General features: G+C 32.9%; 1 protein-coding gene across 1 annotated transcript in view; it reads right to left on the reverse strand.

Moving 5' to 3' along the window:
* Positions 1-14,131, reverse strand: part of MYCBP2 (MYC binding protein 2) — a 273,476-nt gene that overhangs the window by 127,845 nt on the left and 131,500 nt on the right. The window contains exons 27-33 of the mRNA XM_030838623.3: positions 13,996-14,087; positions 11,865-11,999; positions 10,181-10,264; positions 8,666-8,762; positions 5,219-5,411; positions 4,419-4,693; positions 2,867-3,088 (exon numbers count right to left, since the gene is read on the reverse strand). Coding sequence (XP_030694483.1) covers positions 2,867-3,088; positions 4,419-4,693; positions 5,219-5,411; positions 8,666-8,762; positions 10,181-10,264; positions 11,865-11,999; positions 13,996-14,087 — 1,098 coding nt within the window. The remainder of the gene's footprint in view (positions 1-2,866; positions 3,089-4,418; positions 4,694-5,218; positions 5,412-8,665; positions 8,763-10,180; positions 10,265-11,864; positions 12,000-13,995; positions 14,088-14,131) is intronic.

Below are 14,131 nucleotides of genomic sequence, written 5' to 3' on the forward strand. Positions count from 1 at the left end.
TAAGAAATTCCAACCTCTACCAATGAAAAACTTTCAAAATAAGAAATTACAGAGTCCCATTAAAGACCAGTGGGAAAATACTTTTTTTTCCAGAAAAAAAAGGGGAAAAGATGAATAATTTAATTGATATCCAGCATGAACACTCTTTATCTCTTTTACCATCCTCAATATCTTTTAGCTCACTGTCAACAGAGAACAAGATGCATTCAGTTTCATCAGAGGGCCAGTCGTGACCAATGACCCTTTCAGCTGTCCTGTGGACTAGGGAATCAAACAATTTGAGATCTAGTTCCAGTTTTTTCATAGTGCCTCAACCTCATCTGTAAATTCCAGCTTTTTCATAGTGCCTCAACCTCATCTGTAAAATCGGGGAACCATTTGCTATGAGTACGTTATCAAAAAACACTTTGTTGCCCCTGAGCAAGCAAGTTCTTCCATAATACTTACATTCCATATTGCATTACAAGATATCGCAGGTTCAACAGATTTCATAAAGTCATAAAAATCTCGAGGTGGAAAACGGTCTTAAATCATTCTCCCCGAGACAAACCAAATATATAAATGAGTGTACTTTCAATCCATTAGAAAAAATTAAGTAACTTTTCAGTTAAAATCATCATGAGCGTTATTATGAATCACTCTCAACAATGTGTACAATTTCTCATATTTTCTTAATGTCCAATCTTAGGCTGAAAATACAAAGTTACTTAGAGATAATCTTCAATTTTTAAGTTATTTCTACTATCTTTGAATAAAATTTCCATAACATTTAGGTCAGTATCCTATGTAATTCGTCTTCCTGGCTTTAAAATAATCAATTCTTGATTCTGTTAAAATTACAATTCTTCTATCCTTTGCATCACTTTCATTCTCCAAAAACTTTACTTTTTGGAACATCTCAGAAAATTAGCTTTGGATGAAACTTAATCCCCAAGTGTACTCTATAATCAGTAATCTAGAAGGGCTTTCTTTGCGGGGTGGGGCATAGGGGTGTGTGTGGAGTGCATTTAGCCAGTTACGTCCACTTAAGTTTCTAACTAGTAATTAAAAGATTAATACGAGAAGCTTCCCATAAATCTTAAACATGAAATCAAGAGTGCCAATATGTTTTAGTTAAAAGGCCAAAAATATATATATATTAGCACATTACTGCCACTAAAATTTTAGCAAAAGGAACTCTTATTCACTAGTGGTGGGGAATGCAAGCTGACATTAGCTTTCTGCAGGGCATTTTGGCAATTTTAGTGAAGTCTTAACGTGTTTTCCTTTGACTTAAGAATTTTCCACTCCTGAAGATTTATTCTGGGAAAATCACTTTGTATACACATAAAAATATGGTCAATGATATTTTCAGCTGCATTGTTTAAAATACTGAAATATTGGGAAAATCTAAAAATATTTAGAGAGAAAGGATTGGTTGACTATATTATGCTACATCTAAATGGTAGAATTCTATATTATCCACTAAAAAGAGGGCAGAAGAATATATAATAACCAGCATATATCTTCACAGAATATTAATACAGACATGCAAATATGCAATTATTAATTTTAATAATTACTAAATGTTAGCAGTTCTCAAAAAAAATTTTTTTAATATTTTGAACTTTTACTATATTTTTAAGGAAAACACTGCAACACTAAAGGGAATTTAAAAAGAAAAACAGATTATCCATAGCTTTATCACCTAAATATTATTTTTACTTCCAGTATTCTCTTTCAAAATATGCAGGTTTTTGCCTACATATTTTACATAGTTTGCCATCATAGTGTATATATATATATATATATACTTTGGTTTCTGACTTTTTATTTTAAAAACTTAAAAACATCTGCTCTGATATTAAATGTAAATGTAGTTATTTTTCATGGCTGATAGAACCATATTCTATCAAGTTGATATATCCAAATTCAACTATTTCACTTAAATAAGGTTAGTAGGTTGCCTCACAGTCTCACCAGCACAGGAGCTTTGTAAGAGAAAAAATTTATTTCTCCTAATTTTTTACAAATATATTGATACCTTGATAGAACTTTCACCCACATTTAATTACTAGTAAGGCTGAAAATTTTCCCATGCTGCCTTACTCTCTAAATTCCCTCATATTTACTTTTATTATTTCTACTGGGATACTATAAAGGTATTATATTAACTGCAAATTTTCTTCCCATTCTGCTATTGTCCTGTTTTGTTTCTGTATGTCATTGAAATTTTTCTCATAATTTTTCTGTTTCTTCAGTCAACAGAAAATTGCTACTGTACACTAATTGGGATAACTGTTCTATTTTCTACTCTTTTTTTTTTTTTTGCTTTAATTTTAAAGATTACTTCTCATCAAACTTGTTAGTAATTATATATGGTTTTCATGTATATTTAATTTTTCTCCACTATGCTTTCTAATAAACAAGAAGCACTTATTAAACAATGTTTCCTATGACTACTGTTTTATAATACTTATCTTAACATACCAAAATGTTATAGAAAAAAATGTTTTTAAAATTATTTATTTCCCTAAAATTCTATCTTGGCAATCTAAAATACTATATTAGAATATAAAAGTTTGCTTATAGTATCTGCAAGTTTTTAAATGGTTCAGTAAAAAACAAACATACAGGAATTTATCTCATAACTCTATCAAGTTCTTTATGGGTTAGGGATCATTTAAAATGAAAAATTAGAGAAAAAAGATTGCTCATTTACAGGTAAACAGAGAAAATTTTTTTCTTAATTTTAACTCTTCTCGTAAAACTCATAATTATTTGGTAAATATATATACTGATACAGAAGAATAAGCACCAAGCTAGGTATGTCTCCATTTACAGTTTTATTGCTTCCACATAAAAGATATTTCAGAAAAAGACCTACCTGGCTGAGTTTTTCCATGTGTGCTACCAGAAGGGGAAAACGGTGAACCAGTGTTGAGTCATTCTCTGTGCTAACTTGTTTAACAATTGATCGTAGCAGTACTTCTCCATCATATGCAATAGGGAAGATAGAAGTCAGCTTAACAGAAGTGTGACACAGAGCTGACATCACAGCTGCAAGGAGCCGGCTACTTGATGTCTTGAAGTTTGCCTCTTGAATATCCTTTTAGAAACAAAAATATACACCCCACTAAAGAAATACTGCATCAATATAATCCAAGTTTTTTGATATATAAAAGATAAACAACCTTTTAGTGATCTTTCCTATTTCATTCCTGATAATGGTATTTTGTGTTTTTTCCTTCTCTCTTATCTCTCAATCAGACTTCCTAGGAGTTTTAAAATTTTTGTTTTATTTTCAAAGAACCAACTTTTGACTTTGCTAATATTCTCTATTTTCTATTTCATTGATTTTGACTCTTGATTATTTTGATCCTTTCCTTATTACTTTCTTCTTACATTGGGTTTGATTTGCTCTTCTTCTGGCTTCTTAAGGTAGAAATTTAGATCACTGATTTTAAACTTTTCTTCTTTGCTAGTAGTATAAGCATTAAAAAAATTTTTTTTTTCTCTAAGCAACACATTGGCTACTTCTCATAAATTCCGATATATTTTTATCTTCAGTGTGAAAAATTTCTAATTTCCTTTGGAATTCTTCTTTGATTCACTGGTTACTCAGAAGTATTGTCTATTTTCCAAATATTTGGTGTTTTCCTTGATACATTTTGCATTTAATTCTTAATTTACTTCTATTGTGGTCTGAAAACACTTTCTTTAAGATTTTAATCTTATGAAATTTACTAAGACTTATTTTATGACCTGGCATGTAATACACCTTTGTGAACATAATATGTATACTTGAAACAAAAATGTATACTCAACTTGCACATTCTTTTCCATAAATGTCAGTTAGGCCAAAGTGGTGGATAGTGTTGTTCAAATCTTCTGTATTCCAACTGATATTTTTTGTCTAGTTGTTCTATTAATTACTGAAAGAGTTCTACGTTCTATTAATTACTGATAGTCACCAACTATCAATGTGAATTTGTCTACTTCTCCCTTTAGTTCTGCCAGTATTTCGCTCAGGGTTTTGGAAACTGATTTGGGACATACACATTCATGAGGGTTGCAGTTTCCTCATAAGTAAATGAATGATGTTAGCATGCAAATTCATTTGCAGCTCTCTCTCCTGACTGTTTTGGAGATATGGGAGTGGCGGGGGCTACCATGAACTGTCCTTGCTCTCACTTATAGATTCAAAGAACAACCCAGCAGCTATACAATGTGCCTGCCAATTTTATAATTAAGAAATGATAAAGCAAACAGAAAAACAGTTTTTTTAACTTTAATTATTTAAATCACATATACCAAACTGATTTCTTAATTTACCTTTTATACAAGTTAAGAAGACTGAGGTAACTGAAATATATTTTCTTGAAAAGTATTAAGTAGCATAACATATTTTCAACTGACATTTTACAAACTTAAATTACCTGATCCAAACAATTCAGTAGATCACATAGGCAAGCCCACTGTAAGGCAGGAGTTGGGTAGAAAGAATGAAAACAGGCAGTAAAGGTATTATGACACTCCTGAAGGACAGCTTCTAGGAGACTCAAGGGTTGACTGAGATATCCTTGGGGATCATTATCCAACTTCACCATGCAGTGATCAACTCCTTCTGACAAAATTTTTCTTAGCAAAGTTCTGGTTTTTCCAATACATTCTGCTAATTTGCTAGTTTCTTCTACAACAGCTTTTCCTGCAGCTTTAAGAGAACAAAGCAGATTGCTAATTAAACAGAATAATAAATATGTATGAAAACATTCAATACAATTCAAGTAATTTCCTATATGGCTAAAAATCATAAGTATTAATAACCTAGAAATGAAACAATATAGAGATTATGTGTGGTCCAAAATTATTTCTTTTTAAATAGGACTCTTAAATGGGGAAAAAAACAAAAAAACCCTGCACAGGTTTCAGCATTTAAGTCCAAATCAGTTATTCAAAATATTTATATCTGACAGAATCTGTTTATAACAACAACTTATTAGAGTATTTAACTTTAGTCTAACATGACTTTTTGTTATCATAATGACACGTAATCTATTATATTCTTTATAAGTAAATATATAAGCATCACAGCAAGTGAAGTTTCTCCCCTCAATTCAGGAGCGAGCAGGATAAACAAAGGCAGCTGGGGATCTTAAACTTTTGGTAATCCCTATATAAACCTTCTCAATGTCTCAAAACATTTTCTCCTCAAAAGTCATTTAAAAATGTATCATACCTGACACTGGGTAAATTTCACAGGTATAGACACGCAATAACCTCAGACAACAGGTACCCACAAAGCGTAGTCTTTCTAAATCTAGAAGTGTGGCTGTAAACTGGAATCCTTTTAATCCTCTTAGTTCTTCAACTCCTAAGACTAAGGTGGTCCAGCTCCAGTGAAGAATACTCAACAATGACTCAAAACATTCCTAATCCAGAATATGAAAAAATAGATAACAATTAGTTCAAATGGTATCACAGGTTGACTCAAATGGAAAGATGACATTCAACTTGAAAAGTTTACCTTGAAGTTTGTACTGAGTTTTGGTAGCCCAAATAATAGACATTCTATTAGTTCGTTCATTACATTACCATTAGGAATATCTTTGACAAAAAAGGTGAAGTAGTTAGGCATCTACAAAAACAACATTCTTCAATATTTACCTATTTAAAAATACATTTTTAAGTTAAAAAAGTTAAAAAACTTTTTAAGTTTTAAGTTGCTACCAACCTATCTAGTTTATCATTATAAATAAAGAAAAACACTTATAAACACTTATAAACATGTTTACTTGAAAGAAAAATTAAACTCTATATTGTCAATGTAGTATTATGTATATAAACTAAAAGTATTTTAAGCATTTTAATAATCTTTGAATATAATAAAGTATTCCAGTATTAGATATCAGTGACAATATCAAATAAGTTATTTTTTGTCTACATATTAAATTTTACAATACAAACTACAGCCAAATCTTGATAAACAAGTTAACAGAAGTTTAAAATTGACTAGAAAATAAAAAAACACACTTATTTGGATCTTTAAAAATTCTAGAATATGAGTTTAGGGTGGTGAGCATCCCTTGCTATTCTAGTTGGCCTGTGGGTTTTATCATGCTTATGATGACAGATACTTGATGAATCTCAAAGTAAAGCACTTATTCCCTCATCTCCACCAAATATCAGTCCTCTGGTATGGCAAAACCAAGAATAAAGGTTTGTACTTTAACATTGTAAAGAAATGATTGAGTAAGTTTCTTATACAAAGATTACAATTACATAATGACCACAAAATCACTTAGACACAAATATAAAAGAATTACTACACACAGATAAAAGAGATCACTGAAAAAGACATAACAGAGGTAAAGATACTTATTTGGATCAAAAGATACCAAACTGATCTTAATACTAAAAGGATGCCAAGGTACGAAGGAGCCAAAGCTCTTAAGAGCCTCTTATTCAAAGCACACCCTCTGTTGGAAGATGAATTTGACATGATATATCAAAATTTAAATGAGCCCACCTCCAGTAGAAATATTCACAGAAGTACGCAAGTATCAAAGACACATATGTACAGATATGGATATACAGTCGGTCCTCTGTATTCACAGGTTTTGCATCTGCAGATTCAACCAACCAGGGATCGAAAATATTCAGAAAAGAAAAAGTTCCAGAAAGTTCCAAAAAGCAAAACTTGAATCACTGCCAGCTATTTACATAGCATTTACATTGTATTAGGTATTATATGTAAGCTGGAGATGATTTAAAGTACACAGGAGGATGAGTGTAGGTTATATGCAAGCACTGTGCTATTTTATATAATGGACTTGAGCATCCAGGAATTTTGGTATCTGTGGGGGGGGGGTACTGGAACCAATTCCCCCTCAAATACCAAAGCACAACTGTAATAGTGAAAAATGAGAAACAAACAGTCCTCTGGTAGGACTAGAACTGGATAAATTAGAGTACACCATTCTACGGAATACTAAGCAAACATTAAAAAAATTCAGATAGAGCCAAATGTATTAACATGGAATATATCCGTAGCGTATTTGATGAAATTTTTATCATTAATCCAGAGAAAACCATAATTCGAAAAGATATATGTACCCCAATGTTTATAGCAGCCCTAGTGCTGCTATTACAGATGAACGGATAAAGAAGGAATGTAATAGAATGGAATTGAATGGAGTATTACTCAGCCATAAAAAAGAATGAAATAATGACATTTGCAGCAACATGGATGGACCTAGAGATTACATACTAACTGAAGTAAGTCAGACAGAGAAAGACAAATATCACATGATATTGCTTATATGTGGAATCTAAAAAAAAAAAAAAATGATACAAATGAACTTATATACAAAACAGAAACAGACCTATAGACATAGAAAACAAACTTATGGTTACCAAAAGGGAAAAGGGGAGAGGGATAAATTAGGAGTTTGGGATTAGCATATACACACTACTATACATAAAACAGATAACCAACAAAGACCTACTGTATAGCACAGGGAATATACTCAATATTTTGTAATAACCTATAAGGGAAAAGAATCTAAAAAAAAAAAAATATATATATATATATATATAACTGAATCACTTTGCTCCACATCTGAAACTAACACAGCATTGTAAATCAACTACAATTGAATAAAAAAATAAATAAAAGAAAAATCATGTCATTTGTGAAGTGTTTTACTACCACCTTTTAAAAAAAAGAAATTTTTAAAAAGTAATAGGCAGAACTTTAAGTATCATCAAAAACAAACAAGAAGACTATATAGCATACAGTAAACAGAGACTAATAAATTTGTTTATGTACAAAAAATAGTCTGGAAGAATATACATCCGAATGGAAACAGCAGTTATATATGGTGATAAAAGGGTGATGGGAAAAGAACTTCAATATAATTTTAGTATAGTTTTAACCCTATTCCCACCAGGGACACGTATTAATTTTGTGGTTTAAAAAAAAAAAAACTAAGAAAGAAAGGGAAAAAAGCCTTCTCCCTATGCATTTTACTAACATGACAGACTATCAGCTACATTAATAAATCATATTCATATAGGGCCTTACAAATTAAATAGAATTTTTATATCCCTTAACTCAGAAATTCATAATGATGCTATGATATAGTTGAGATAACCTTCCTAAGAGTCCTCAACTAACAAATGAAAGAGCAAGAACTCAGACTTCCTGAGCTGAAACACCACGGTGTTTCAATTACATCTTATTGGCTTTCCATTCTACACTGGTAACCCCAATGGCATCATGTCTTTAAATGTACGAAGGGGATGGTCAGGTAATTCAACAAAGTCCTTAGTTAGATATATGACCCTTCTACTTAATTCTTTAGCATTAAAGTAACATTCTTGGTTAATATCACTCAACTTTTCCTTCACTTTCTAACTCCTTCAGCATATGTGTTCATACATAATTTATAAGAAAATTCACCATGTATTTCAGAAATAGCAAGGTATGTTAAAATCAGTCAACATCTTTATTTTCCATTATTTAATGTGACTATTCTTTGGCCTGGGATGTCAAAGCTAATATAAACAAATCTGAATTATAAAGCTATGCTAAGATAAACTCTTAGAAAAGTGGCTAAATGCTAAACATCAAAACAAAACTCAGCACTGGACAGAAAAGCTGAAATTCTTAAAAATGGCTTACCACTGAGACAGTTCTCGCAAAAGATCTCTTTAAAATATGTACAGGTTCACTGGTTTGCTGTTTGCCTTTTGAAGCACTGCCGTCACTGGTTGGAAGTCTGAAGGTAGCATACATACATAAATTTATGTTGGAAAGTCCACCGACATTTTTATTCTCAAATATACATTTTTGCAATGGCAAAACAAATTAAACAGTTAAGCATTTTTGTTAGGCAAAATCCCAATATGGGGCTTTTTACAAACATTTCCAATGCTAAGCAAAATTTTTAGCACATAAGTACCTCATCTTCTAAATCTCACCTTTGTAAGACTGGGTAGTAGAAACTCTCTTCTCTTACTAGACAACATTATGTAACTTATGTTCTCTAGTAATGTTACTATTAAATGCTACCATTAAAGAGTTACTCAACCACTGTACCCGAGTAGTCCAAGCAACTTGCTATGTTCGTAATGCTACATATTACAAATACTGACTATAGCAGATTGCATAAAAACAAACAAAAATGTCCTCTTGGAAAAAGTGAGGTTATACCATCTAGATTCTTAAAGATATTAGTATAAAAGATATAGAAGACAGAGAATCACTGTTCTAAAGGTACTGCCTTTGATTTTTAGTATTTAAAGTAAGAATGCCAGTTTTTAGTGAGGGTTTATATCTATTTAAATTCTTTAATCTAAAAATTATTGCAGTAGGGCTTCCCTGGTGGCGCAGTGGTTGGGAGTCCGCCTGCCAATGCAGGGGACACAGGTTCGTGCCCCAGTCCGGGAAGATCCCACATGCCGCAGAGCGGCTGGGCCCGTGAGCCACGGCCGCTGAGCCTGCACGTCCGGAGCCTGTGCTCCGCAGCGGGAGAGGCCACAGCAGTGGGAGGCCCGCATACCGCAAAAAAATAATAAAATTTAAAAAAATAAAAATTATTGCAGTAATCACCTAGATACAGATGGGCACACACATAGGCATTGTTCCCATATATGTCTCAATTACCATGAAGTAATTAAAATTCTTAAATAATGTTAAAATATAATAGTATTATCATATGAGCAAGCTGTTGTTTGATATTTTAATTAAAGGTGGAAATTTTTCACCAGCAAGGGATTTTCCAATTCATTCCATCACAAGATGAACAAGAAATATAAAACTGTAGAACCAATCAACCAGGCCTACATCTAAAATCCCCACCTAACACTCAGATTTCATTTCTCTAAGATAAATTTTATTATTTTAAAGTTTAAAACATTCTGAAATTGGTAAGAAAATCAATAGGTTTAAAAAACAAGTTATTAAAATACTGTTATAGGCATAATACAGATAATCTGAGTCATTAGAGATATTTTATTAAAATTAACTTGAGGTAAAGAAATGTTTAAAAATACACAAAACATAAATTAAATGTTTGTATTAAATGTAGCTAAATGCTTCGAATAATTCCTCCCTTATTGTGCCATATATTTTACAGTGATCCTAGCTCATTATATTAAAAGAATAAACCATGTTGATTACAAATACGCTAAATACCTGTATAATAATTGAGGTATCTGACCAGCGTTAACATCTGTACCATTATTTGATTTCTTTGAACTCTTAAATTGGAAAACAACCCTAAGAAGAGAAAAAATAACAATATAACCAAAGACAACACTATTCAAGATTCATGGAAGGAAATGAAAAGTTTAACAATCATGCTTTCAAATCTTACATTACTGAAGAGAGATTCATTCTTTAAGGCCAAAAATACACTTAAAAAGACACTTCTGATTTTAATTCTAGCTCTGAATGCCTTAATGGGTTAAATGAAAGAGTTGAACCTGATTGGGAGCTCCTAGGTGAGTAGCTGCTCTGCTCCCTCCCTCCTGGTTAAAGCTCAACTTTAACCAGAATAATAAGCTTTTAACAAAATATTTCAACTTACAGTTTAAAATCTGCTTAAATAGATATAACATAAACTTTATCTTCAAAATGCTGTGATATTCCAAGGTTGAATGAACTGTATATGGGAATCATACAGTCCTGGACCAAAGCACTCTCCCCAGTTCTACCATACAATCTTAGAGTAAGCTGAAAAGGATATGTTACAACAATAGACTTAATTTATCTTCAGCATTCTACTTGAACATTCAGGAACACAGAATTCACCTCATAAATTAGCCTGCTCTTTTTCTGGTCAGCTCTCTTATGAGCTGAATGAAACTATATGAAATACACGATTACATAACCTCTACCCATTTCGAACAGTTTATGCTCAAGAATAATAAAGAATAAATTGAATTTCTCTTATAAATGATGGTCCTTTCACATGAATCAGAGTGCAGAGTATAGAGAAGGCTGGACTTTGGGTCAAGAAACTCCAGGTCCAGATTTGGTTCTGCCACACAGCAGCCATACAGTTTGACGCAAATCATTTCACCTTTTGTCTCTCTATTCCCGAGTGTAAAAACGGGGCTAATAACCACTTCACAAAGTTACTGAGGGCATCAAACACGATAATATAAATGAAAGTATTTTATAAACTGGGAAGTGCTCTCTACCTGAACTTTAAACGGTAAATTTCCCTTTACATTTTATTAAAACTGTAGCATCTCATATCATTAAGGCTTTACAATTTATAAAGTATTTTCATAAGCACTGTCAAATTTTATGGCATGTATATATTTCTTTTTCATGGTTTCCAAACTCCCTATCCTTGTCATTTTCCTCTGTATAATTTCTAATTTTGCAAACAAGCTTTTAAACAAGGTAACATCCAGAAATACACACAAATGCCAACTGACAAGAGCAAAGAATAGCAGTTCTATTATCTCCACATTCTGACTTACCTTAATTTGGCATGCAATTATACGAATTTAATTTTTAGCAGGTCATATTATGCTCTAGACCTACAAAGATTTTTTACTCTACTAAAAGACCTCTGAGGGCTTCCCTGGTGGTGCAGTGGTTGAGCGTACGCCTGCCGATGCAGGGAACACGGGTTCGTGCCCCGGTCCAGGAAGATCCCACATGCCGTGGAGCGGCTGGGCCCATGAGCCATGGCCACTGAGCCTGCGCGTCCAGAGCCTGTGCTCCGCAACGGGAGAGGCCGCAACAGTGAGAGGCCCGCGTACCGCAAAAAAATTAAAAAATAAAAAGACCTCTGAGCTTTCAAAACAATATTCCACTAACAAAAAAGGGAGTTGCTTAAGGAATACTTAAACATTCTGCTTACCCATCATCTGTGGTAATAGAAGCTTGTCCATGAGATCCACAGTCACTGCTGGGTCCTGACACTCGAGCCCAGGCTACATACCACCAGCCAGCTTGCAGGAGGACTGGTTCATCAAACATCATTGCATATTTTTCTCTAAGAGGAAAATTTATGTGTCAAAGACAATGCCTTTGTACTTCTCTGTTACATACATTTATTTTTTAAAATCCTTTATAAACAAAACATGAAATACACTGTATTATTATAAGATTCTTGTCAAACAACATTAAAAACCCTCCATTTTAAAAAGTCTGGACAAGAACACAAATAATGGTTACTGGTGTTACAGTGATGGCATTATATTTCTTCCTCCTCATCCTGAGTTCTAAAACTTGCTTAAATATTATAAAGTTTTCATACTAAAATAAGATAATTTTTTTTTAACTGTTGTTAAAAAAAACATGCCAGCTTTGTTGGAAAACTTTGAACTTTAAGGTTCATGTATTCAGTTAAAGTCTTTCGAGAGCTCTGGAGTCAGATGGTCTGAGTTCAAGGCCTGACTTTGTAACTCGCTAGCTGGGTGACCTTGGGGAAGTTACTACTACATCTTCTTTGTGACTTAAGTTTCGTCATCTGAAAATAGGGATAAAAACAATATCTAGCTCATAGGATAGGACTGTTCTGGGAATTGAGTTTAGACAAATTGTTTGGAACTGAGCCTGTCACACAGTAACTACACAAAAAGTTTATTAAATTAGCAGGAGAGAAAACACATGTATACAAATAAGGGCATCTGATAAAGATATACCCAAGTTACAAAGTTCTAGGTAATAGCGTGGAAGGAGTGCATATTGGTTGTAGCTGGGACAGAGAGAAGAATAAAGATATTGAGGAAGGGGAAGACTGTCATGAACAGATCAGCAGGGGTCTGAGAGTACAAAACGGGGTCTGGAAGTGGCAAAGTGTCCAGTTAGGCTAAAGCACTGAGACAGATATAGAAAAGTAGTAGGTGGAAAGTTCAAAAAGACGCTGTGAAAGATTGTGGAAGGCCTTTAACACCAGCCTTAGGAATCTGGGCTTCGTTAGGAGGCAAATGAAGAATATCTAGATGATTCTCTATACATAAAACCATACACTGTATTTTTGACTCACAATCATATGCTCAAAAAAGTGATAACAATGGCATCTTAAGTCTTTGTTAAAAATTAAATAATCAATTAACTTTCCTGAGATTTCCCTAATCTTCATTTGTGGGTAACATTAAGAAGTTACTGAAATAGTATCTCCTGATACTGGGTAATGCCTAAAGTGAAGAAACAGTCAGAATTTTCTTTAGGTTTACTATTTTGTTCTCAAAATGTATTTGTCTGTTAAAAGTAAACTCAATGCCTTACTACCATCTTCAGAAAATATACATTTTCATTAACAAAAAGCTTATGAATGCCACAGAAGGTTTTCTTAATGTAGTTATTTGTCATTGGGACAGACAGTATACTACCATTATCATGAAGTCCAAATCCGTTCTTTTTCTCATCATAATATTCCCTGATTCAAATCACTAACTTGTCATAACAGTCTTGAGATAATTCTTAAGTTTACACAGAGAAGACTGATAAAATCTAAGTCTCTTTATTATTTAATGAACCTTCATAAATAAACATCCTGATTCTGGTTACCTCCTGAGAGGTTTCAGTAAAGCTGGCCACCTCTCCAAGCGTGTTATAATCAAGCAAATACTATAGGCTTGGTGTCAGAGCATACAGGCGATTTGAAGTACGACCCACTATGACTATTTGACACAGTATACATAACGCTACCGGTAGTAAATAATTGCACTGCATCACTAGAACACCAGCATATTTGGTGTTCTCTAAGTGATGCATGAAAATATGTGTGCAAAATATGTGTATATTTCCACCTTCAATGTAGAAACAGTCAATTTATCTTGTGAAATACAAATATGAAGGATACTATTAGTTTTAATGTAGCATTATTAAAAGCAACAGTTATATTACCTAGTATATAATTTAGTTTCTTAAGCATCTGATCACAGATTATTTAAAACCTTCTCTTTAAGTTGCGTTATTCACTTATAATAAATATGTCATGTTAAGTATGCAAGGATTACACTGAATACTGAAGAAATCTTTACCTAGCAGCACAGTCATAAGCCAACACATCAGTCTCTGCAAGAAGGTCTCCATCAGTTTCATGATCTCCTCCATCAGGACCTAACTCAAACAGCTGGGGAGAGGAGAAAAACATATTGTGCCCAGTCACTCAGTCAT

Source organism: Globicephala melas, chromosome 18 (genome assembly GCF_963455315.2).
Source record: "Globicephala melas chromosome 18, mGloMel1.2, whole genome shotgun sequence".
Taxonomy (NCBI): Eukaryota; Metazoa; Chordata; class Mammalia; order Artiodactyla; family Delphinidae; genus Globicephala; species Globicephala melas.